Consider the following 26,534-nt stretch of genomic DNA (forward strand, 5'->3'; position numbering starts at 1 on the left):
CTAAGGGACTTGCCTGGCTGCTGAAAGGCAGAACTGAGACTCACACCAGACTTTCGGATTCCATCTAGCGTTTCTAGTTTGTGGGGGGGTCGGGGAGGCGGGGGGAGCGTTGCAGTAGGGGGAGGGGTGGGGTGGACAGAAGGAGGAGGCAAGGGAAGGGACTGCTGGGGGTCCTCAAGCCCAGGGCCCAGGACCAGGTGGCCAGATCGCAGTCTGAGGGCTCCTGCTCCACCTCTGGGTCCAGCTGCCGCGCCAGGATTCCTCCACTCCAGCCCTGCATCCACTCCCCAAGGCTGGGGCTGGGACAGGAACACGCAGGCGTGCACATCGCAAGAGCCCCGAAGCCTGCAGAGGCGGAGCAGCTGTTGCCTTAGGCAGAAAGGCTTTATTTTTTAAATAAAACTATTTAATATATAATTCAATATATTATAAAACGATTCCCCAGAGGACATTTTTATATAATACCCAAAGTAAATAATCATCTCCCTTCTTGAAGAGGAAAACATGCCCAAAAAGGCTTCATCAGAAATCCTTTGGTCAAGCAGGCTAGCTGGTTCCCAAGGCCCTTCGGGTGGCCTAACTCTTTGTCACTGTTCTTAAAACCTTCCAGAACGTGAACTCCAGAAAGAACCTCCAACTCCAAGACCCTCTCCTTCTACAGGTGGGAAAACTGATGCTCGGCGGGGAGAAGGGTCCGCTCAAGGTCACTCAGCATCAGCGGGAGAGCCGGGACTCAGCCCGGGGCCCCCCACCCCACCCGGTCTGCTTCCTCTTTCTCCCCAGGCTCATTCCCTAACAAGGCTGGGGCTCTGACGGAGAGCTGGGTGCCACTTCTGAATGCCAGGGGGGCAAAGCTGAGGCCACGACAACCTCACTCTTCACCTGGAAACTTACCCGGCAGCACAGGGCCCAGGCACACATGGGCTTCAGAGACAAAGAGGCCCGGAGAAGCAGGGGATACACCCTCCCATCACATCACCCCACCTCGGGCCAAGCATCTGCCAGGGCCACGCGCTTCCTACCCTGAAACTAAGAACTTCCACGTGACTTTGCTTCTTGTCTTGCCGATAAGAAGGCTTGGTAGACAGTTAAATATGTCTTTTCGTTTTAAGAAAAAATAATGGCTACTTTATACAAGTAGCCTGGGTGGGCAAAGTCTTTCTGGACACGGGGTGCTCAAAGGTGAAGGAAGATGACACATCCTCAGGGCTGAAAAGTGAGGGCTTCTGAACTAGGCGACCCCAGGGGTGCTTTCTTTCTGCCAGCACTCCCGGTACACCAGGAAGGGGTGGACGAACGTCAGAAGAGTGACGAGCGCCAGCATCACATTCACCTGGAGGGAGAGAAAGCAGTGAGGCCAAGTCCACCACTAGTGGAGGGACCAGAATTCTGCCTGGTTTATCCTGTACTTTCCACTCAGACCCAGTGGTACCCTCTGGGATGGACTCTTGGTTATTTTCCATTCTGCCCCATGCAGCAGGGTGGGTGGGGGGTAGGGGAATATTATATTATGCCTTTTATTTTGGCCGCACCCCGTGGCATGTGGGATCTTAGTTCCCTGACCAGGGATTGAACCCTCGCCCCCTGCAGTGGAAGCACAGAGTCTTAACCCTTGGACCGCTAGGGAAGTCCCAATGCCCATCACACAGATGAAAAAACAGAGGCCTAGAGAGTATTCAGTGACCTGGGAAGCTGTGCCACGTTAACCCTTTGGCTTCAGGGACCCCACCCCCACCCCCAGCACAAGGCAGGGTACTCCCACTGACCCCAGTTTGAGAAGCAAGACCAAGGATGTACCCATGTGAAGAAATGCTCCTGCAGGGACCACACCCAGGCCACCCCAGCCAGGTTGGGGGCGCCCCCTGCTGGGGACCAACACAGTTGCCCCAATCTGGACATCCTTGCTGGTCTAAGGCCAGGGTCCCCCAACCCGCCACAGTACTCACATAGAACGGGTCATTCTGGAGGGGGCCTTTGATGAGGGTGAAGATGGGGAACTGGAGCAGAGACACGACAGCCGATAAGGCCATCACTAGCCCAAAAAGCTTCCCAAAGTGCTCTGAAGGGAACCTGGGCAGAGAGACAAACGAGGTTCCAGTGAGCTCTGGGGACCCTCCCTCCATGTAGGGGCATGGCTTTGGTGGGCCTTGGTCAGCCCCCTACTCCCCTAGCCTAAGCCTGCCTTCACCCACCCGCACCCACACAGCTCCCCTCCTTCACCTTTGCTTAGGCTTTCAAACGACAGAGCAAAGAGATGGCACCGTGCTTGATCCCGGGGAAACAGCAGGGACCAAGACACCGGCTGTGACCCGGGAGGTCTCAAGGAAAAGACACATGAATAATTCCGCTATATGCTAGACGATGCGTGCACTATCAGAGGAAGCAAGAATAGAGAGGCACAAGGAAAGAAAGACACTTTCTTTCTACTCTTCCCTGGGAGAGCTGGAACAGAAGTGGGCTTTGGAGGGTGAATAGGAGTTCACAGGGTAGACAACAGAGGCAGGGGGGAGCAGACATGAAGAGCTTGCATGTACATGAAGGCTCTAACCCTCCCACCAGCCTCCACCTCCTCTATACCTGCTCCCAGACGCTGTGTGCCTCCTCTGGCCACCTCTGATCCTCACCTCCTGATCTCTTTGCCCCCAGCACACCTCCCTTTGCCCCAAGGGTGCCCCCGTCACGTGACGCATACCAAGAGCCCACTTACGCGAGGGTGAGGAAGGCAGCATTGCCCCCGTAGAGGAAGGAGCGGTTGATCACTTGCAGGATGAAGGTGGCGTACTGCAGGGGGAGGACAGGGATGGAGGCGCAGAGGGCGAAGCCCAGGCACAGCAGAGACGTCAGGACCAGCGAAGGCACTGTTGAGCACAGGGCCGCCGCCGAGGCCGAGGAACCTGGGCCAAAGGGAAGAGCAGAGGCTGCATGGATGCCCGCAGGGGGGTCATCCTGAACCCTCTCTCCACGCATGCCCCATCTCCAGTCCATCAACAAATGCTGATAATTCACTTCCTAAATATCATTCAAATGTATCCACTCGTTTCCAACCCCGGCGACTCATCCTAATTACAGGCCAGCATCACTCACTCATAGATTATCACAATGACCTCCTGACAGGGAGGCCCCTCAACCCACAGACAGATACTCTGGGTAGCACCACGGGTAATAGCAAAAGACTGGAAACCAACCAAATCAGCAGCAGTAGGGGAACGCAGCACCAACTATGCTGCAGTCACATAACAGAACTAGGCAGCGGTTAAAGGCAGAAGGAGGGAGCCTGGCTGTGGGACAAACCCAGGACAGAGAGTTATACAAAGAAAGCTGCAGGACAGCGTGTGCGATACGCTGCCTTTTATCTAAGAAAGAAAAACTGTACATACATAGAGTCTGTCTTTAAGGAAAAGCAAAAACAAAAACAATTACCTAACAAGGGAAGGAATGGAGGACAGGGAACAGAGAAGGAAACTAAACTTCTTTGACTGTATCTTGTTTCATAGTTTCGGCTTAGGAATAATGTCAATGTTTGATATGCAAATGTATTTAAAATAAAATTAAAATAATAGGAAGAAAACAAGCAAAGCAATTCCAAAAAAAATCCAACAAGGTGAAACCAATGAACATAACTTTATATCAAGTTGGTGACTCTTAAAATACTGTAATTTGACTGACAACTCTTATGGGATGTATCCTCAGGATGAGAATGGAAAGAAGGAAAGAAAGGAGGGAGGAAGGGAGAAACAGCACGCAGCAATCATACTATTATTAATAGTATTGATGATGCTAAACCAGTAATTATGCATAAAATATATTTTTAAAATACTATATATATATATATAGTATGTGTATATAGTATACAGTGTATGTATATACAGTATATATATTAATATAGTATATATTATAGTATTTTAGGAACCATGATTTTCAGAGGAAAAGAGATACAAATGTAAAAATCAAGGAAGTAAAATTTGAATTAAAATATCAGTACTGAAAAAAAAAAATATATCAGTAGTGGATACTCATGATGTATTTTTTCATCCAAAAAATTATGTATATCTTACCTCAGAGGCCTAAAAGCAATGACAACCCAGGAGAATTAGAAACCTTAGCATCCAAACTGCAGTCTTTAAATACCGTTTCTCATTTAAAGGGACCCAGGGCTATTTGGAGAAATGGCTGGTTTCAGGTCTGGGCCAGGAAACATACCCAATGAAATGGACCTGAATATCTCCTTGTGCCAGAAGGGAAAGACACTCTCTAAAACTAATGGGACTATTTGTTAAGGACACAGATACTGGATTGGTAAAGTTGCCAATAGTCAAAGATGAGATAATTTGAGCATCAAGAAGAATTGTGACACAAATGGATTGAAACATGTCAAATATATTTAAAATGAGATTTTAAAAGAGAAACTATGAATGGTTACCCCTGGAAGTTTCTAAGGCACCAACTCATTTTTCTAAAACTAGTAAATAGAGGAAAAACCATGCATTTATTTCAGGGTAATGAAATAGTTAATAAAGGAAAGTTTTTCTTTCTAGAGGGATTCTAGCTATTAAAAGCAGAAGGAAAGATAGAAATAGAAAATCTCCTTTTTGCAACCCTAATAAAATAATGGGTCTAGGCACCGATCATCAATAGCTGTTAAAATCATTAGGCCTGCAGCTGATGGGAAACTTTTATAATGGGCGGATCAGACTGACAATGTCTGAACCCACTGATCAATCTTAACATCATAAGAACAAAACTACGGGTACCAAGGGCCTGCTGACGAGAGCGTGTAGGTAGCCCACGGCTCCACCTCTGAATTATTCTTGCCAAAAAATATTAAATAATAATATTAATAAAAATATTAATCTGCCTGTTTACAGGAAAGACCCAATCAAAGAAACGTTTTTAAATGACATGAAAAGGATGCCAAATCCAAAATGTGGGAAATTTGACAGGACAAACAACCTAGTTCCTTCAATAAATGAACAACTAAGGGAAAAAAGGGGGTGGGGGACACAGAGACTTAAAAACATCTAAAAGGCACATCAGTACATTGTGTGGCCCCTGTATGGATCCGAATCTGAACAAACCAACTATAAAAAGGCATAGTTGAGACCATTAAGGAAATTTGAACAGGACTACCTTATTAGATGATACTAAGAAATGACTAGGGGCTGTTTTACGTATGATGATATTATGGTGATGTTTAATTTAAATAAAAGAGGTCTTATTTGCTGGAGCTACAAACTGATGTATTTACAGATGAAATGATCTGATGTCTGAGATTTGTTTTAAAATACTCCAGCAGCGGTAGGAGAAGCAGCTCACGGAAGTGAGGTGTGGGAGAGATGAAACTACAAGGGTAAAGGGAATTCCCTGGTGGTCCAGCGGTTAGGATGCTGTGCTTTCACTGTGTACGCCAAAGTTCAATCCCTGGTCGGGGAACTAAGATCCCGCAAGCCGTGAGGTGCAAGGCCAAAAAAAAAAAAAAAAAAGAGAGACCTCAGCATGCCTGCTCCTCCATTCTTGTCCAAGAATCATGTCCAAGCTCCTTGGCATAACACTGCCTGTCCCTTCTTACCTCCGTCTTTCCAGCCCCCTCCCTACCACCCCTCTGTGCCCTGGCCAGCCCGAATCACTTTCTGGGATTCCTCAGATTCCTCAATGTTTCACTCTCCCCTTCACCACCTTGACTCCTCTGTACTCCTGGGCCACTCTCCCAAGGCCCTCCTCTTCATCTTCTCACTTCTTTACTCTTCCTTTAGGTCTTGGCTTAGATGCCACTTCCTCCAGGAAGACTTCCTTCCCTGACACCCATACCATCCCCACCCAGAACAGGTTATGTGCCTTTCTTTCTGTTTCATAGCTCCCTGCAGGTTTATTTCATGGACTGTAAAGCTTGATTACTGGCATTTCTCCACTCTCTAGACTGAGAACAGCTTCTTGAGAACAAGGACATATCTGTCCTGTCCGTTATTGAATCTAGAACTGTGATTGGCATATAATTGGCACTCATTGACTGCTGGTTGGATGATGGATGGATGGGTGATGAATGGACAGATGAGGGATGGATGGATGATGGATGGATGAGTGATGGATGGATGAATGGACAGATGCAAGTAGAAAAGGATTTAGAAGAAAAGAGAAGATGGGCATGGAGGAAAATAAAGATCTCTCCCCTCCTGGTTCCCTGGTCCCCTGGAGCCCAGGTCTCACCTGTCTTTCTTGCTTCCTCCTGGTACTTGTATTTAAGCCGATCCATGAGCAGGCCATTCCAGGGGGCACACAGCACTCCAAAGAACTGAGTGATGGCAAAGGCATTTGTGTAGGTGCTGACTGCAGAGGGCAGAGAGGGGTTGGGCGGTAAGAACTTTCCAGGAGTGTCTTACAGGAGAGGACCCTCCCACCCGGCCCTTGCCCTGCCTGACCCTCCTCGCCACACCCCTGCTCAGACCTTTCTCTGGAGCACAGAGCCCTGCTGAGCTTAGCACCCCGCGGCTCGAGGTTCCAAGTCCCCAGCTGTGATGCTCAGATGTGCTGCCTCCCAGCCTCGTCACATACCTAGTACCCTGTCCCCACTGGCCAAGTTGCTCAGCAGAGAGTTGAGGGTGCCGATGAAGAGGTAGTGCCACAACTGTATCACAGACAGCCACACCAGGTGCCAGGCAAAGCGCCGAGAGAAAGCGTAGCTCCGGAAAGAGCGGGGTTCCTGCTGCTGCCCTGGTGTTGGGATCTCTGGTGGGGAGAGGAAGATTTGGGCAAGAATTACAATTAAAGTTGGGGGGCAGGGATGGGCAAGAGTGTAGGGGTCTTGATGGGACAGCCTGAGGTCTGAGCTCACCCGCTCTTCTTGCCTTCCTGGGCACACCGCCACCTACACGCATCATCCTGTCCCCACCACCTTGAATGAGCCTCCCACGTGCTCTGCCTGCCGAAATCTGATCTATCGCAGCGTGGACTCAATAACGCTTCTTGCACTAACACTTTCCTGATCTTTCTCAGCCAGGATGATGAAAAGAAAGACGAGAGGAGAAAGTTAGAGATGAGGGTTCACGGCGGACAGCTAGTATTTCAGCTGATCTATATCCCCTTCTTTTCTTTCAGTACCAGGATCCTGAGTCTCCTCTGGAAATCTCCCCCTGCCCTATTCTTCATGGTCCAGATGGGACTGTGAATTAAGCGTTCCATGCCTCACCCAAGGCTGACCCATTTGATCATTCTCCTCGAGAGGCAGACTGGCTGTGATTTTAGACTGGGGTCCCCAGAGACATCCTGGTTCTACTCTTCCTGGATGGAGCCTGGCAAGTTCACTTTGCCCTTGCTTTTGTGAACTTCCCAGAATCCTGTTCTCGTTTCTACCTTAACCAGCAGTGGTTTGTGATGTTTATAACCAAAGACCCAAAACAGACAGAGGAGAGAAAGGAGGCAGTGATGGAGATGGGACAATGAGGGAGGGCAGACCCAGGGGACCTGCAGAAATGGGGACAAATAAAGCAGACTTAGGAGTGGGGGGAAGGGAAGGCAAATGATGGAAGACTGGCTGCGAGGGGAAGGGGTATGATGAGATGAGAAAGAAAAGGGGGACAAAAAGGAGAGGAGACAAAAATTTTGCCCCTCTCTGGACCGCCTATAAACTGAGGGGGTTGAGAAGATCCTGCAGGTCTTTTCCCTACCTGACCTTTCCTGATTCTGAGTCCCTGGGAAAGCTCTGGAGGTGAGCAACCAAGTTGGCTGCGGGGAAAGGCCACGTTCTGGAGTGGAAATGGGTTAACCAGTAGGGCTCACCTTTCTTTGGTGAAATGAACTCCTCTGAAAGCTCCAGCTTTTGGGACTCAACCGTTTTCTTCTCTTCCTCTCCGGGGCCATCCCCAGAGCACAGGCTGTGGAAACAGAAGCCCCATCAGCCTGACCCAGAAATTGTGAGCTGAGCCTCAGATTCAGGCTGGTGGGTTGGGGATAGTACATTTCGCTATACATTGGAATCACCTTTTCACAACCCCAATGCCCAAGTCACAGCCCAGACCGATTAAATCAGAATGTCTGGGCATGGGAGACAGGCTCCCATATTTTTTAAAGATCTCCAAGTAATCCCAGCAATTCTAATATGTAGCAATGTTTGGGAACTACCGAAGTGCAGGAAGAATAGGACAGGCCTGGGTTCAAACCCCAGCTCTGCCTCTTCCTGGGGCTGTGCAACATGGCTCAGACCTAACTCTTCTGAGCCTCCTTGTTCCCATTTGGAAAATGGAGATAAGTATGTGTATCTCAGGACTACTGTGAGATGAAATCAGAGCACATGGGGCTGCCAAACAGCAAACAAATGCCCTCTCTCTACTGCTTTGATGAGTGGCGGCAAAAACGGTCCCATTTCTTCCCCTCCTCTGTTCTCCACCCTTTGCAATACAGCTCTGACTATTTCCCTGTCCCCTCCATCTGGGCTGGCTTTGTGAGCTGCTCAGCCAAGACAACCCAGCAGAAGTGATGTTGTGACAACTCTAAGCTTAAAACTGAAAAAACCTTGTGCATTTTGGCATTTATCTTGGAACCCTGAGACCACCATGTGAAGAAGCCCAAGCTAGCCTGCGGAAGGATAAAAGCCATGTGACCCAGAAATCCCTGCCACTCCAAATGGCCAGACAAACCCCATGTGAGTAAGGCCATCCTAGACCAGCCAGCCCCCAGCTAGCCCACCAGCTGATCAGAGGCATGAGAAGCCTTGTCAAGATCATCCAAGTAGCTCCCTGATCAGTAGAACTAGCCAGCTACCCATAGACTTGTGGAAATAATAAATGCTTAATGTTTTAGGCCATTAAGTTTCGGGGTAGTTTGTTATGCAGCAGTAGCTAACTAATACATCCCTGGTCTAGTCCTCCTCTCCTGGGACAGGTTTCCACTGATTTACCATGTCTGTCCCATCCCTGCTTCCTACTCCAGGTGAGATGAGGGGTTCTGGGCACACCATCACCAGCTCATAGTCCTTACCCATAGCTGTAGTTGGGGGGCAGCGGGTAGGGGATGTGCCCCCGGGGCATCAGAAGGAAAGTACGCCCAACATGCCAGGCACTGCAGACAGAGATGAAGATGAAGGAGGCCCTGAGACTGATGCCCTGTTCATAAAGGAGCTGCAGAAAAAGGAGAGGAAAGGTCAGTGTAACAGCCACGTTCACAGCAGCATTATTCACAACATCCGAAAGGTGGAAGCAAATCAAGTATCCATCTGCGGATGAATGGATAAAGGAAATGTGGCACATACATACGATGGAACATTATTCAGCCTTAAAAAGGAAAGAAATTCTGACACCTGCTACGACATTGATAAACCTTGAAGACATTACGCTAAATGGAATAACCCAGTCTCGGAAGGACAAATACTATATGATTCCACTTATGAGGTACCTACAGTAGTCAAATTCACAGAAATAGACAATAAGACAGTGGTTGCCAGGGGCAAGGGGGAGATGGGGGGGTACCCACAATGGGGATTATTGTTTAATGGGCACAGAGTTTCAGTTTTACAGGGTGGAGAAGAGTTATAGAGATGGATGGCGGTGATGGTTGTAAAACAACATGAATGAACTTAATGCCATTGAACTGTACACTTAAAAATGGTTAACATGGAAAACTTTACGTTAGGTGGGGTTTTTTTTGCCGTGCAGCTAGCAGGGTCCTAGTTCCCTGACCAGGGATCGAACCTCCGTCCCCTGCAGTAGAAGTGCAGTCTTTTTTTTTTTGGAAGTGTGGAGTCTTAACCACTGGACCACCAGGGAAGTCCCTGGGTGTATTTCATCATACAAAAAGTCAGTGTAAGAATTAGGGGCTGGGGGATTAACCAAGATGGCGGAGTAGAAGGACGTGCTCTCACTCCCTCTTGCGAGAGCACCAGAATCACCACTGGCTGCTGGACAATCATTGACAGGAAGACCCTGGACTTCACCAAGGAGGATACCCCGCGTCCAAGGACAGAGGAGAAGCCACAGTGAGACGGTAGGAGGGGCGCAATCAGAGTAAAATCAAATCCCATAACTGCTGGGTGGGTGACTCACAGACTGGCGAACACTTATACCACAGAATTCCACCCACTGGAGTGAAGGTTCTGAGCCCCACGTCAGGCTTCCCAACCTGGGGGTCCGGCAACGGGAGGAGGAATTCCTAGAGAATCAGACTTTGAAGCCTAGTGGGAATTGATTGCAGGACTTTGACAGGACTGGGGGAAACAGAGACCCCACTCTTGGAGGGCACACACAAAGTAATGTGTGCATCGGGACCCAGGGGAAGGAGCAGTGACCCTGGGGGAGACTGAACCAGACCTACCTGCTGGTGTTGGGGGGTCTCCTGCAGAGGCGAGTAGTGGCTCTGTTTCACCGAGGGGATAAGGACACTGGCAGCAGAGGTTCTGGGAAGTTCTCCTTGGCGTGAGCCCTCCCAGAGTCTGCCATTAACCCCACCAAAGAGCACCGGTAGGCTCCAGTGTTGGGTTGCCTCAGACAAAACAACCAACAGGGAGGGAACCCAGCCCCACCCATCAACAGTCAAGTGGATTAAGGTTTTACTGAGCTCTGACCACCACAGCAACAGGGAGGGAACCCAGCCCCACCCATCAACAGTCAAGTGGATTAAGGTTTTACTGAGCTCTGACCGCCACAGCAACAGTCAGCTCTACCCACCACCAGAGCCTCCCATCAAGCCTCTTAGATAGCCTCAACCACCAGAGGGCAGACAACAGAAGCAAGAAAAACTACGATCCTGCAGCCTGTGGACCAAAAACCCCAGTTACAGAAAGATAGAGAAGATGAAAAGGCAGAGGGCTATGTACCAGATGAAGGAACAAGAAAAAACCCCAGAAAAACAACTAAATGAAGTGGAGATAGGCAACCTTCCAGAAAAAGAATTCAGAATAATGATAGTGAAGATGATCCAGGACCTCGGAATAAGAATGGAGGCAAAGATTGAGAAGATGCAAGAAATGATTAACAAAGACCTAGAAGAATTAAAGAACAAACAAACAGAGATCACCAATACAATAACTGAAATGAAAACTACACTAGAAGGAATCAATAGCAGAATAACTGAGGCAGAAGAACGGATAAGTGACCTGGAAGACAGAATGGTGGAATTCACTGCTGCAGAACAGACTAAAGAAAAAAGAATGAAAAGAAATGAAGACAGCCTAAGAGACCTCTGGGACAACATTAAACGCAACAACATTCGCATTATAGGGGTCCCAGAAGGAGAAGAGAGAGAGAAAGGACCCGAGAAAATATTTGAAGAGATTATAGTCGAAAACTTCCCTAACATGGGAAAGGAAATAGCCACCCAAGTCCAGGAAGCGCAGAGAGTCCCATACAGAATAAACCCAAGGAGAAACACGCCGAGACACATAGTAATCAAAGTGGCAAAAATTAAAGACAAAGAAAAATTATTGAAAGCAGCAAGGGAAAAACGACAAATAACATACAAGGGAACTCCCATAAGGTTAACAGCTGATTTCTCAGCAGAAACTCTGCAAGCCAGAAGGGAGTGGCATGATATACTTAAAGTGATGAAAGGGAAGAACCTACAACCAAGATTACTCTACCCGGCAAGGATCTCATTTAGATTTGATGGAGAAATCAAAAGCTTTGCAGACAAGCAAAAGCTACGAGAATTCAGCACCACCAAACCAGCTCTACAACAAATGCTAAAGGAACTTCTCTAAGTGGGAAACACAAGAGAAGAAAAGGACCTACAAAAACAAACCCAAAACAATTAAGAAAATGGTCATAGGAACATACATATCGATAATTACCTTAAACGTGAATGGATTAAATGCCCCAACCAAAAGACATAGACTGGCTGAATGGATACAAAAACAAGACCCATATATATGCTGTCTACAAGAGACCCACTTTAGACCTAGGGACACATATAGACTGAAAGTGAGGGGATGGAAAAAGATATTCCATGCAAATGGAAATCAAAAGAAAGCTGGAGTAGCTATACTCATATCAGATAAAATAGACTTTAAAATAAAGAATGTTACAAGAGACAAGGAAGGACACTACATAATGATCCAGGGATCAATCCAAGAAGAAGATATAACAATTATAAATATATATGCACCCAACATAGGAGCACCTCAATACATAAGGCAACTGCTAACAGCTATAAAAGAGGAAATCGACAGTAACACAATAATAGTGGGGGACTTTAACACCTCACTTACACCAATGGACAGATCATCCAAAATGAAAATAAATAAGGAAACAGAAGCTTTAAATGACACAATAGACCAGATAGATTTAATTGATATATATAGGACATTCCATCCAAAAACAGCAGATTACACGTTCTTCTCAAGTGCGCACGGAACATTCTCCAGGATAGATCACATCTTGGGTCACAAATCAAGCCTCAGTAAATTTAAGAAAATTGAAATCATATCAAGCATCTTTTCTGACCACAACGCTATGAGATTAGAAATGAATTACAGGGAAAAAAACGTAAAAAGGACAAACACATGGAGGCTAAACAATACGTTACTAAATAACCAAGAGATCACTGAAGAAATCAAAGAGGAAATCAAAAAATACCTAGAGACAAATGACAATGAAAACACGACGACCCAAAACCTATGGGATGCAGCAAAAGCGGTTCTAAGAGGGAAGTTTATAGCTATACAAGCCTACCTAAAGAAACAAGAAAAATCTCAAGTAAACAATCTAACCTTACACCTAAAGAAACTAGAGAAAGAAGAACAAACAAAACCCAAAGTTAGCAGAAGGAAAGAAATCATAAAGATCAGAGCAGAAATAAATGAAATAGAAACAAAGAAAACAATAGCAAAGATCAATAAAACTAAAAGTTGGTTCTTTGAGAAGATAAACAAAATTGATAAGCCATTAGCCAGACTCATCAAGAAAAAGAGGGAGAGGACTCAAATCAATAAAATCAGAAATGAAAAAGGAGAAGTTACAACAGACACCGCAGAAATACAAAGCATCCTAAGAGACTACTACAAGCAACTTTATGCCAATAAAATGGACAACCTGGAAGAAATGGACAAATTCTTAGAAAGGTATAACCTTCCCAGACTGAATCAGGAAGAAACAGAAAATATGAACAGACCAATCACAAGTAATGAAATTGAAACTGTGATTAAAAATCTTCCAACAAACAAAAGTCCAGGACCAGATGGCTTCACAGGTGAATTCTATCAAACATTTAGAGAAGAGCTAACACCCATCCTTCTCAAACTCTTCCAAAAAATTGCAGAGGAAGGAACACTCCCAAACTCATTCTATGAGGCCACCATCACCCTGATACCAAAACCAGACAAAGACACTACAAAAAAAGAAAATTACAGACCAATATCACTGATGAATATAGATGCAAAAATCCTCAACAAAATACTAGCAAACAGAATCCAGCAACACATTAAAAGGATCATACACCACGATCAAGTGGGATTTATCCCAGGGATGCAAGGATTCTTCAATATACGCAAATCAATCAATGTGATACACCATATTAACAAATTGAAGAATAAAAACCATATGATCATCTCAATAGATGCAGAAAAAGCTTTTGACAAAATTCAACACCCATTTCTGATAAAAACTCTCCAGAAAGTGGGCATAGAGGGAAACTACCTCAACATAATAAAGGCCATATATGACAAACCCACAGCAAACATCATTCTCAATGGTGAAAAACTGAAAGCATTTCCTCTAAGATCAGGAACGAGACAAGGATGTCCACTCTCACCACTATTATTCAACATAGTTCTGGAAGTCCTAGCCACGGCAATCAGAGAAGAAAAAGAAATAAAAGGAATACAAATTGGAAAAGAAGAAGTAAAACTGTCACTGTTTGCGGATGACATGATACTATACATAGAGAATCCTAAAACTGCCACCAGAAAACTGCTAGAGCTGATTAATGAATATGGTAAAGTTGCAGGATACAAAATTAATGCACAGAAATCTCTTGCATTCCTATACACTAATGATGAAAAATCTGAAAGAGAAATTATGGAAACACTCCCATTTACCATTGCAACAAAAAGAATAAAATACCTAGGAATAAACCTACCTAGGGAGACGAAAGACCTGTATGCCGAAAACTATAAGACACTGATGAAAGAAATTAAAGATGATACCAACAGATGGAGAGATATACCATGTTCTTGGATTGGAAGAATCAACATTGTGAAAATGAGTATACTACCCAAAGCAATCTACAGATTCAATGCAATCCCTATCAAATTACCAATGGCATTTTTTACAGAGCTAGAACAAATCATCTTAAAATTTGTATGGAGACACAAAAGACCCCGAATAGCCAAAGCAGTCTTGAGGCAAAAAAATGGAGCTGGAGGAATCAGACTCCCTGACTTCAGACTATACTACAAAGCTACAGTAATCAAGACAGTATGGTACTGGCACAAAAACAGAAACATAGATCAATGGAACAAGATAGAAAGCCCAGAGATTAACCCACGCACCTATGGTCAACTAATCTATGACAAAGGAGGCAAAGATATACAATGGAGAAAAGACAGTCTCTTCAATAAGTGGTGCTGGGAAAACTGGACAGCTACATGTAAAAGAATGAAATTAGAATACTCCCTAACACCATACACAAAAATAAACTCAAAATGGATTAGAGACCTAAATATAAGACTGGACACTATAAAACTCTTAGAGGAAAACATAGGAAGAACACTCTTTGACATAAATCACAGCAAGATCTTTTTTGATCCACCTCCTAGAGTAATGGAAATAAAAACAAAAATAAACAAATGGGACCTAATGAAACTTCAAAGCTTTTGCACAGCAAAGGAAACCATAAACAAGACGAAAAGACAACCCTCAGAATGGGAGAAAATATTTGCAAATGAATCAACGGACAAAGGATTAATCTCCAAAATATATAAACAGCTCATTCAGCTCAATATCAAAGAAACAAACACCCCAATCCAAAAATGGGCAGAAGACCTAAATAGACATTTCTCCAAAGAAGACATACAGATGGCCACGAAGCACATGAAAAGATGCTCAACATCACTAATTATTAGAGAAATGCAAATCAAAACTACAATGAGGTATCACCTCACTCCTGTTAGAATGGGCATCATCAGAAAATCTACAAACAACAAATGCTGGAGAGGGTGTGGAGAAAAGGGAACCCTCTTGCACTGTTGGTGGGAATGTAAATTGATACAGCCACTATGGAGAACAGTATGGAGGTTCCTTAAAAAACTAAAAATAGAATTACCATATGACCCAGCAATCCCACTACTGGGCATATACCCAGAGAAAACCGTAATTCAAAAAGACACATGCACCCGAATGTTCATTGCAGCACTATTTACAATAGCCAGGTCATGGAAGCAACCTAAATGCCCATCAACAGACGAATGGATAAAGAAGTTGTGGTACATATATACAATGGAATATTACTCAGCCATAAAAAGGAACGAAATTGAGTCATTTGTTGAGACATGGATGGATCTAGAGACTGTCATACAGAGTGAAGTAAGTCAGAAAGAGAAAAACAAATATCGTATATTAATGCATGTATGCGGAACCTAGAAAAATGGTACAGATGAGCCAGTTTGCAGGGCAGAAGTTGAGACACAAATGTAGAGAATGGTCATATGGACACCAAGGGGGGAAAACTGCGGTGAGGTGGGGATGGTGGTGTGCTGAATTGGGCAATTGGGATTGACATGTATACACTGATGTGTATAAAACTGATGCCTAATAAGAACCTGCAGTATAAAAAAACAAACAAAACAACTAATACTAAACTTTCATTGGGTTATTTGTATGGAAATATGTTAATATAAATGTTTCAGACATTACATGAAATTTCTAAAAATCTTATATTTGTATTTGTATGGAAATATGTATGGAAATATGTTAATATAAATGTTTCAGACATTACATGAAATTTCTAAAAATCTTATATGTTCTGGTATAATGTTATAAGTAATAATCCTAGTTATTACTTTAAAATGTATATCTCAGAAATAACTAATTTTCTTGTCAACTGCATTATTATGAACTTTCATCAAATCTTTAACCGTGGTCTTTTTTAAGTCTTTTGTCATTTACAGACAGTTCTGGGTGTACTCTGATGATTTTGCAAATATGTTCCTATAAAAGGGTTTCATCTTCAAGAAATTCATGGAAAAGACTCTGACAAGTACAGGTTTCTGGTAACTGACTGTACTGCTGAACTGAATGAATAAGCATTTTCAGAACTCTAATGAAAAACTGATGAACTCATAAAAGTGCTAACAAAAGATCAAGATGAAAAAAAAATTAATTACATGGGACTGAGTGAACTGATGAGGATGAGTATAATTTTTGTGACTTTCTGTCTGAATTTAAAAAAAAAAAAAAAATCCCACAAGGACTCAGAGGCAAAGAATATACAAATCAATTTTCACTGCAAAGTAAAGGAGCTGTTACAGTGGAGGATTACTGGACTGAAGGTCAATATTATGACATAGTATGAGTGTGTTTCATGTTTGGTAATTGCAATCATTGTTGCTTTTGTTGTGGTCATCCATGTACAATGCTTGGTGTCAGTCTATTTATGTCTTGTAAAAATAAAATACAGTGTGTGTGTGTGTGAAAAAAAAAAAAAAAAAAAAAAAAAAAAAAGAATTAGGGGCTGGGGCTTCCCTGGTGGCGCAGTGGTTGAGAATCTGCCTGCTAATGCAGGGGACACGGGTTCGAGCCCCGGTCTGGGAAGATCTCACATGCCGCGGAGCAACTAGGCCCGTGAGCCACACTTACTGAGCCTGCGTGTCTGGAGCCTGTGCTCCGCAACAAGAGAGGCCGCAATACTGAGAGGCCCGCGCACCGCAATGAAGAGTGACCCCTGCTTGCCACAACTAGAGAAAGCCCTCGCACAGAAACGAAGACCCAACACAGCCAAAAATAAATAAATAAATTAATTAATTAATTAAAAAAAAAAAATTAGGGGCTGAAACCTGTTTCTAAGAATGAGTCTTGGCCCAGGCTCTTGCCTTCCACCCTGGAGGCTGATTATGGATGCCTGGTGCTCCCCAGCAGCAGGGGAGATAAACATGGGCTATTGCTATCTTTTACCTTAATGATAAGGAAGACTGATGAGGAAGAGTCAAATGCTCCATTGTACATGGTGATGATGGTTGAGCGGTGTTTGCCAAATAGGTTCCCGATCTGGAGAACACACAATCAGCTGAATCACTTATTTATCCGTGAAATCTTTCCTGTGCACCCGGCAAGTGTCAGGCCCTCATACCCAGACCTACCCTCCACCCCAGGAGCTACCACCCTGGCTTGGGCCAACCCCATCAGAGGCCGCCAATGTAGCAAAGTGCTTCTCCCTCCCTCCACCCGCCCCAACCTCCGGCCAGGTGCCTGTGATGAGGGCAGGCTCACACCTGCAGGTTGGTGATCAGAAACAGGATTCCTCCCACGGTGAGCATGGGCATGGCCAGGAAGAGCAGCACAGCTGAGTCTGGAACAATCCAAGACAGAGATGGGGAGGTGTCACAGTGCAACCCAAACATGCAGCCCCGAACTCTGGCCCCCACCTGCTCCCTACAATCCTGGGCTCAGGACCCCAATTCTAGGCAGCCTCCCAGCATCCTCCAAGGATCTTAGGGTCCTGGTCAAGGCTCCTTCACGTGCCCCTGCAGAGGGACCCTGCAGAGGTCTCCTGAGACACCCTCTTCCTCATCAAAGATGACCCTTGGTCTCTGGCAGGGTGGATGTCTACAGAGAGAGGCACGACTCAACCCACCGCCCCCTTCCCTCATTAAACCACAAGCAGCCCCTCTATTCATCCTTGACACTGTGGGGGAGAGAAGCCTGGATTCAGTCCCTGAGCCCAGCCTCTAATTCACTGCTTTGAGCTAGATTTTGAATCTGGGACTCAGTCATTTCATCTGATAAATGGGAATAACAGTCCCTGCTCTTCCCACCTCACCAGGCGCTGTGAGATCTGAGTGTCTCTCTTTCGTTCATTAAACTTTGAGCATTTCCTTTGTGCCAGGCATTGTGCTTGGCACTGGAAATGCAGGATGAATAAATACTTCTTGCCCTTGGAAAGACTGACATGCAAAAAAATCATTCTAACAGGTCTGGCAAGTGTTGGGTAAGAAAGCAGAACTAGGGCTTCCCTGGTGGCGCAGTGGTTGAGAATCTGCCTGCCAATGCAGGAGACACGGGTTCGAGCCCTGGTCTGGGAAGATCCCACATGCCGCGGAGCGACTAAGCCCGTGAGCCACAATTGCTGAGCCTGCGCATCTGGAGCCTGTGCTCCGCAACGGGAGAGGCCACGATAGTGAGAGGCCTGCGCACCGCGATGAAGAGTGGCCCCCCACTTGCCGCAACTAGAGAAAGCCCTCGCACAGAAACGAAGACCCAACACAGCCATAAATAAATAAATAAATAAATAAAATTTAAAAAAAAAAAAAAAAAAAAAAAAAAAGAAAGCAGAACTAAAAACAACTAAAGTGCCCAGGACTAGGGAGCCCTCCATAAATTAGTCTTTCCCAAGTTACAGCCTTCTTTCTGCCCACCTTCATGATTTGGGCCATAACCCACACCTGTCTTATTTGCGAAAAAAAATGTTTTTTTAAGTTGACTCACTTTTATCCAAAAGAAATCTATTATTTTTAAATGAAACTTTATATTGGGAGTTCCCTGGTGGCCTAGTGGTTAGGATTCTGGGCTTTCACTGCCGTGGCCCAGGTTCAATCCTTGGTCGGGGAACTGAGATCCCACAAGCCACTGTGGCACGGCCAAAAAAAGAGAAAACTTTATATCGCTAGTATAAATGAAAAGCAACTTGTGTTGCTTGTTGTGAATAGGAGGTAACTGTAAAAATAAATACAATGAAAACACTGTTATTAAACTTCAGAATGTTCAAAGGCTGATACTTGCTCTTGTCATAGTGTTAAAATCATCCCAGCCCCAAACCAAGACTCTCGTGCATGAAATCAGAGGGTTGAATGAGAAATAAAAAGGAAGTAACTCTCCCACCAGGTGATTCAATGTTAATGCAGCACATGTGTGCTTCCTAAGAATATTCTCCAAAGTAACGATTATCCTAGTAACTTTTGTTCCATACCTTGAGAAGCACTGTAAACCTGCTCATTTTAGAGCATTCACACTCTTTACCATTCAATTTCTGTCTCTATAAAAGGTACGTCTTCAAATGCACTAAAGGTTGGTTGAGATTCCTTTCACAATAGCATGCTTTTTCCAAAACCAAAAAGCCCTACTTTAGAGGGAAAGGGAATATTGTGACTCCAGTGATTCACAAATGTGAGTCAAACATACCCAGCCATCACCTCCACATTCAGCCACTTGAAAATCATGTTTAGGCTTTTAGGTAAGAAGACAGTTTGATGAGCAGAGTGGTTTTAAAATAACTGGCTTGAGGTGCCAGGCTACCTCATGAGATCTGCTCAGACAGAGACCCTCAGTCAGCCTGCGTTCACTGAACACAAATGAAGTAACAGCTTCAGCACAGGTACTAGACACAGGAGAGTTAGGTACTTTTACTTCCTAACCCCAAAACTGAGCCACGTAATCTGACACTGGGGAGGAATACTGGAAAGCATCTCTTGGCCTCTATAACTGAGATGCTAGCAAAGAGCACAGCCAGGGTCCCAGGACCCCTTCCCACTAACTTGCTCTGTGGCCTTTGGCTAGTCTTTGCGAAGGGTCTCTCTCTGACCTGTTTTCTCGTCTACATAATGGAGGAAGTGGGGAATACACCAGACTGGAATTCCCAGACTTCGGGAATTTTAGACACTTATAGACCAGTAAAATTTGAAAAGAAAACTTCTGACTACACTAGAGTTATCAGTTTGTACCCGGCTAAGTCAGGATATTTTCAGAAACTGCCATTCATATTATCATTTAAATAAAAAAAAAAAAAAGAGAGAGAGGACATTTAATACATAACAAAAGGAAGTATGTAATCTTTTGAATAAAGTCTTCTCTCTGAAGCAATCCCTCCACTGTCCTTATTTTTTGCACGTCTCACTAGACTAAACTGTTTTTATAGACCAGCAATAACCCTCTCAAGGACTCTTTCCAGCTGAAAAGTTTGTGGATCTCTGAATAACTGTGGGGTCAGTGCATCCTGCCCATTACCTTCTGCACCTGCCCATCCACCAGCTGCCCCTGAGGTTGTGTCCCTCCCGACGGCACTCACCTGCAGAGATGAAGGCTATGGTAAGCGTGGCGCTGGTGTAGAGAAATCTGGAACACAGAACGGCAGATGGAGAATGCGGTCAACAAGAGAGAAAGCTGGAGGGGCAGGGAGCGCGGAGCCAAGGTCCTCCCACCTAGAAGTCCCAACCAGCCAAGCCCTTGAAGAAAGGGGTTAGTGCCTCGTTTACAAATCATAGTCTTGAGTTCTAATTCCTCTTGCTGTGTGACCTTGGGCAAGGCACTGCCCTTCTCTGGGCCTCAGCAGCCTCTTCTATGAAGAGATGTTTGTGGATGGACCTAGAGACTGTCATACAGAGTGAAGTAAGTCAGAAAGAGAAAAACAAATATCGCTTATGAACGCATATATGTGGAATCTAGAAAAATGGTACAGATGAACCTGCTTGTAAGGCAGAAATAGAGACACAGACGTAGAGAACAAACGTATGGACACCAAGCGGGGGAAGGGGCGGGGTGGTGGGATGAACTGGGAGATTGGGATTGACATATATACACTAATATGTATAAAACAGATACCTAATGAGAAACTACTGTAGAGCACAGGGAACTCCACTTCGCTGTATAGTAGCAACTAACAGAACATTATAAAACAACTATACCCCAATTTAAAAAAAATAAAAACAGAATCTAACCATTTAAAAAAAAAAAAGAGATGATTGGACTGACTGATCTAGGGCCCTAAGCTTAAAGTTCTACGATGTTATTGTTTAAGGACCACGATCCCAAGGTTATGGGACTCTCTTAGAACCATGGGGTAATAAAAGCAGTGCTTAAGTGTGACATTCTGATTTATAATGAGAAATACATATTTGGTCCAGGTCCCCAGTCCCTGACACGGGGCTCCTAAGACCCTTATAAATTCCTACATAAGAGAACTAGGAGCATCTTTCATTCGAATGAGGTGACCCTGGATGGGTCCTGGATGCGGCCTGCTTACCAGGAAGACCAGCCGTAATTAGACGCTTGGAAATTTCAGCCCTGCCCCCGACTCCTCCAGAGAGGGGAGAGGGGCTGGAAATGGAGTTAATAATTGATCATGCCTACATGGGGAGGCCTCCATAAACTCCCGAGAGTATGGAGTTTGGGGAGCTCCCAGGTTGGGGAACACAGCCATGGACCAGGAGGGTGCGGCACCCTAACTCCACAGGGACACAAGAGATGCTGGGCTCGGGACCCTCCCGGACCTCGCCCTATGTGTCTCTTCATCTGGCTGTTCATCTGTATCCTTCATCATATCCTTTAATAAACTGGTATATGTGTTTCCCTGAGTTCCGCGAGCCCTTTAGCGAATAACTGAATCCAAGGGGGAGGAGGTCACAGGAATCCCAGGTTTGCAGCTGAAGTTGTGGGTAAACTGGGGACCTACCACTTGCAATTGGCATCTGAGGTGGAGGGCAGTCTGGTGGGACTGAGCCCTTAAGCTGTGGGATCTGATGCTATATCTCCAGGTAGACAGTGTCAGAATTGAGTTAAATGATAGGACACCCAGCTGGTGCCACAGTATTGCCTGGTGTGGGAAAGGCTCCCACACATTTGGTGACCAGAAGTGCAGAGTTCTGTGTAAAAGTAAAGGAGAAACACGGGTGGGAAGACTGGGTTTTTCTTAACACACTAAAGGCTGGAGAAGAGGGAGTGGGCAAAGAGGGACGGGCAAGAGGAGGAGACAGGTGACCAAATTCCAAGAGCGACTGACAGAGTCATCGTGCACCCAAAGGCTTAGAGAGCCAAGGACTTGCTTTCCTGCCCGGCTGTTTCCTGGTCCAGCCACCCTCCGGTCCCTCTGACAGCTAGCCTCTCCCGTGCCTCCCGGGAGGCGCCAGCTCTGGGTCCTATCAGCTCCCCCGCAGGCGGCTGCTTATCACCGAACCTGGCCAGCTGCGGTGGCACCCTGTGGAGCCAGCAAGTCCCTTACCCTCCGTGACTCGTCTGCATGGGATGGACCCCCACGGCCTCCCCTCCCGTCAGAGGGAAACTGAAATCCCACCGCTGGAGACACCCAGGGCGCCTTACTACCTAAGCTTCTGGGGAGTGATGGTGGCGGTAAGGAGGATGGCAATGAGTCACTCGGGTATGATGAGGACAAAGGTCCCTGGCATGAAGGCGAGGGTGGTAATTCTATTTTTACTTTTATTTCTTTATTGGCCACACCGCACGGCATGTGGGATCTCAGTTCCCCAACAGGGATCAAACTGGCGCCCCTTGCACTGGAAGCGCGGAGTCTTAACCGCTGGACCGCCACCAGGGAAGCCCCAAGAGTGACAATTCTAGGCTTTGCTAATTTCATAACCCTGTCCCGGGCCAGCGCTCACAGGAAGCAGGCCTGGGCTCCTGCTCGATTCAGCATATCATACAGCATGCAGTGTCACGTGCAACAGAGGAAGGAGGTGAAGAAAGGGAAGCAGGGGCGTGGGGAAGAGGGAAGGTCGAGACAGAGTCCACACCCTGGGCAGTTTCTAGCAGGGCTGCTGGGGCAGGGATACCCAGTTGCCTGGCCTGGGTCTCCCTCCAAACAAAGCTGCTGCCAGAATTCCTCTTGCCCACCCCTGTTCAGATCCCCTTGGGACTTACATGGCTATGAGGCGGGCCACGGTGGTCTTGAAACGGTCAAAGATGTAGCCAGTGGGGAACGTCATGAAGTTGTTCATGAAGGATGCCAGGGTGAAGATGAGTGAGAAGCGCTCGTCCTGGGCTTTGCAGTCTGGAGGAGAGAAAGGCAGATCTCAAGAGCCCAGGGTGGACGGGCCAACCTCCCATCCATCCCAGCCTTCCTGCCAGGCCGGCACCCAGCCTGGCTCCCGTCCAGGGCAGCCTCTTCCATCTCGGACAGCTTGCCTGGTAGAATAAGTTCTCCCTTAGGTAAGTGAGGACGTGACTGACCCTAATTACCTCTTGGGAGCCGGTACTTCCCTCCCCGGGGACCTCCGAGACCAAGGTTGAGGGCAGGGGCAGCTGACACTCCCTTCCTCTCACCATAGACATGCTGGCAGAGGAGGCAGCGGGTGGAGTCCTTCCGACCCCTTCCCGCCACCGGGGAACCAGACTCAGCTTCCTAGAGAAGCCCTCCTCCCTTACCATCCAGCCCCGTGGCATTGCCCATCAGCCTGGCATTCGGTTCACACAGCTCCTCGAAGTAATGTTCTGTTTTGAAGACAAACACCAGGGATGCCCAGCCGAAGAGGACGCCCGCAAAGCCGAGGCATTCCAGCAGCCCCGTCAGCAGGGTGGCCACACGAAGGGGCAGCCTCTGGCCCTGCATGGTCCGAGGTGGAGCCGATCCTCAAATCCCACTGGTGGCCTCCTGGGCTGACCACAGGAGCGGCAAAGCCCGGCTTTTGAGCACTTGGAAAATTCCTTCGGCAGGCGCTTCTGTTCAGGTGGCTCTCTGGTGCTGGCTGTTTCAGGCCTGGGTGAAAACCATCAGTGGGTGATTCCCTGGATCCTGTAAAATAAGGCAGAGGCTGCTTGGTACACAGGGCTGTGGGAAAGGTAGCGGTGGACAAAGGTTCTCTGTGGGATAGACAAAGAGGCCAGGTGTTAGAAACAGCTGCAAATGCCTCCCCATCCCACAGCTGGCAACAGGTCGGGAAGCTGGAACTGAGCCCCAGTTCTGGAGACGGGCCACTAAAATAACAACAGCAATTGTGAGCCAGGAACAGGGGATAAGGGACTTTACACAGGTCCTCACAAAGCCTCACAATAACTTGGCAAAGTGGGTGTTTTCTTATCTTCAGTTCACTGACAAAAGCTCAGAGGACTTTGTCAACTTCCCAAGGTCACATGGTCTGGTTAGTCACGTCGCAGGCCAGTCTAAGGGCAAAAATATCCCCACCTCCACACGATCCTCCGTGACCCTCGGCTAGGACTCCCAATAACCCCCTTCCTAGCGCCCCTCCTCGCATCACCATCTGCCAGGAAAGCGCTCCCCACCCCCACCCGCTCCCCCTCCAGCACGTGGTCAGCGGCCCTCCCAGCAGGGGCGCCCCGAGGTCTGCCCAGCCACAGAGCCCCTCGCCTCGTCCCCGCGGCCCCGCCGCCCTCACCCCCGGCCCCGGCCGCGGGCCCCAGCCGCGTCCTACCCGCTGGCCTCCTCGCAGAGCTCTCGGGGTTAGCCGCAGCGTACCTTGCGAGGTTTAGATTCGCGCCTCCACTCGCCCCTCCCAGACCCTCCACGCCCCCAGAGATCCCGGAAGGGCCGGGATGGGCGGGGCCAGAGAGGTCCTCGGCGACCCACTCTCCATCACTTCCTTCTTCTCCAGCTCTCACAATCCCGTGCTCTTTTTGACCACGCCCTGAGACCTTCCCTCCTGTCACTCTAACCCCAGCAGCATCTGTTTCCCTCTCTTGATCCTCTTGCAGCCTCTCAGCTCCTTTGCCCCTCCTCCCTCCCCTGACCGAGATAGTTTTAGTTCTGTTGAGCACAGACAGGCAGCCCCACGGAAAAGATCACACAGTCGCAGCACACACACAGACGGCTTACCTGCAGACACACACACACACACACACACACACACACACACACACACACACACACACACACACACACACACACACACACACACACACACACACACACACACACACACACACACACACACACACACACACACCCCTTCTTCCTTGTGCTCTACCGGGACCACGCGGGTGGGCACAGAATATGTTTCTCCCCATTTGCCCAGGAGCTCAATCCTTTCTCCTGATCTCATGCTCCTAGCGCTGCCAGCAAATCCCAACACAGAGTAAGAGAACCAAGAGCCGGAACTAGACAGTGCAGACAGGAAAAAAAAAAAAATGGTGCCTGGCCTTTCAGGGACTGTGTTGCCTGCCATTCCACTACCTGCGGCCGACCAGACGGTGCACCCTGAGGGAAATTCAGGATGGAGAAAACAGGATTCTGGCCCTAGATAGTTAAGATCTTTTTTTTTTTTTTTTTTTTTTAATTTTTGGCTGCGCTGGGTCTTCGTTGCTGCGCCGGGCTTTTCTATAGTTGCAGCGAGCAGGGGCTACTCTTCGTTGTGATGCGCGGGCTTCTCACTGCGGTGGCTTCTCTTGTTGCGGAGCACGGGCTCTAGGGGCGCGGGCTTCAGTAGTTGTGGTGCAGGGGCTCAGTAGTTGTGGCGCATGGGCTTAGTTGCTCCGCGGCACGTGGGATCTTCCCGGACCAGGGCTTCAACCCTTGTCCCCTGCCTGGGCAGGCGGACTCTTAACCACTGTGCCACCAGGGAAGTCCCAGTTAAGGTCTTATGCAGGAATATCTTCAATAAGCCAAGATGCTTGCCTCTTCCCATACTTAGAAAAACGCTAAAATCATGAACTTGAGATGTCTGTTTTTGTGATTGGCAGTAATCTTTTCCTGTCTGACTACATGGGCTGTTATTGTTATTGTTGTTGTTGTTGTTTCTCCAGCAAAAACGTTTAGATATCTGACTCCTCCCTGACCTCTTTGGAACAGTTTCTCAGAGCCGAGAGGCTGCCTCCCAGGCTATAGTCCTCAGGAAGGTCCCCGAATAAAACATAGCTCACAACTTTTAGGTTGTGCTTTTTTTTTTTTTTTCCAGTCCACAACAGCTTTCCAGAAACCACCCCCTGGCGTGGTGCTCTGCCTTTTCGCCACCAAGGACCCCTTTGATTACTCCCTGCCTCACCCCCAGCCCAGGTTCTGAAAGAGTCAACCTGCCAGACTTTATTGATTAAATATTCATTCATTGCTCCATTTTTTATTAATCAAAGACATATATAATTGCCCGTCGGAGCTCGTGATCAGCATGAACTAGCAGCTGAACCAGCGGCGCTGCTCTCATTCTGGCCCAGAGCGAGTGAACTAATGGCTTCCGTGGCCATTTCCCCGTATAGAAAGCTGAATCTGGGGGAGAGCTGCTTGTATATTCAATGCAGTCTACAGCTCCCCAAACCCAGCCTCCTGGATTCCTCCTGGGGCCCAGGGACTCAAGCTATTCCAAACCCACCTTTCTTTTTTAATGTAGAAGAATTAAGAGATTAGGACAGTGGAAAACCAGAACCAGGGAGTATTTTCCAGATTGCTACAAAAACACAAAGGATAAAGTGTAACCACCCAAGCACGGGCTGTATAGAATAGGGGTGGCTCTGATCCTATATCCGGTACTCACGAGTTATATAGCCCCAAGCCAGCCCTTTGGAAGCCCCACCTGTAAGATAAGGCTGATTAATTACACGAATTGTCACAAAAGAAATATGAGATGGGTTGCTGAAGGTATGGTAGGCAGTAGCCAGACTGCCTATGGATAGTACTGGGTTCTCCAGGGTCCAGGTATGCAAACAGAACCAGAGAAGCAGCCTTGGGAGGGG

The 26,534-nt window shown here is 46.9% G+C and overlaps 1 protein-coding gene across 2 annotated transcripts; it reads right to left on the minus strand.

Moving 5' to 3' along the window:
- Positions 1-367: 367 nt before the first annotated feature.
- On the minus strand, positions 368-24,458 carry SLC43A3 (solute carrier family 43 member 3). Of its 2 annotated transcripts, none has more exons than XM_036859160.1 (13): positions 24,287-24,386; positions 23,283-23,649; positions 22,779-22,908; positions 20,194-20,240; positions 17,405-17,481; positions 17,088-17,180; positions 8,968-9,107; positions 7,771-7,865; positions 6,547-6,720; positions 6,202-6,321; positions 2,708-2,894; positions 1,947-2,070; positions 368-1,333 (listed from the first exon to the last, which is right to left on the minus strand). In XM_036859160.1, the coding sequence occupies exons 2-13, from the start codon at positions 23,464-23,466 to the stop codon at positions 1,232-1,234; spliced, it is 1,473 nt and encodes a 490-aa protein (XP_036715055.1). In that variant the 5' UTR covers positions 23,467-23,649; positions 24,287-24,386; the 3' UTR covers positions 368-1,231. The 2 variants fall into 2 exon arrangements, with proteins under 2 accessions (XP_036715055.1, XP_036715056.1); XM_036859161.1 differs by having other exon boundaries at positions 416-1,333; positions 24,331-24,458.
- Between the last annotated feature and the right edge of the window lie 2,076 nt (positions 24,459-26,534).

The sequence above is a fragment of the Balaenoptera musculus genome, chromosome 8 (assembly GCF_009873245.2).
Source record: "Balaenoptera musculus isolate JJ_BM4_2016_0621 chromosome 8, mBalMus1.pri.v3, whole genome shotgun sequence".
Lineage (NCBI taxonomy): Eukaryota > Metazoa > Chordata > Mammalia > Artiodactyla > Balaenopteridae > Balaenoptera > Balaenoptera musculus.

Coding starts and splice junctions, on each gene's coding strand:
- SLC43A3 (XM_036859160.1), bottom strand. CDS start 23,466: ATGCAGGGCCAGAGGCTGCCCCTTCGTGTGGCCACCCTGCTGACGGGG. Junction 17,482..20,193: donor CATAGCCTTCATCTCTGCAG/GTGAGTGCCGTC, acceptor GGATTGTTCCAG/ACTCAGCTGTGCTGCTCTTC. Junction 6,721..7,770: donor GTTCATTTCACCAAAGAAAG/GTGAGCCCTACT, acceptor TCTCCCCACCAG/AGATCCCAACACCAGGGCAG.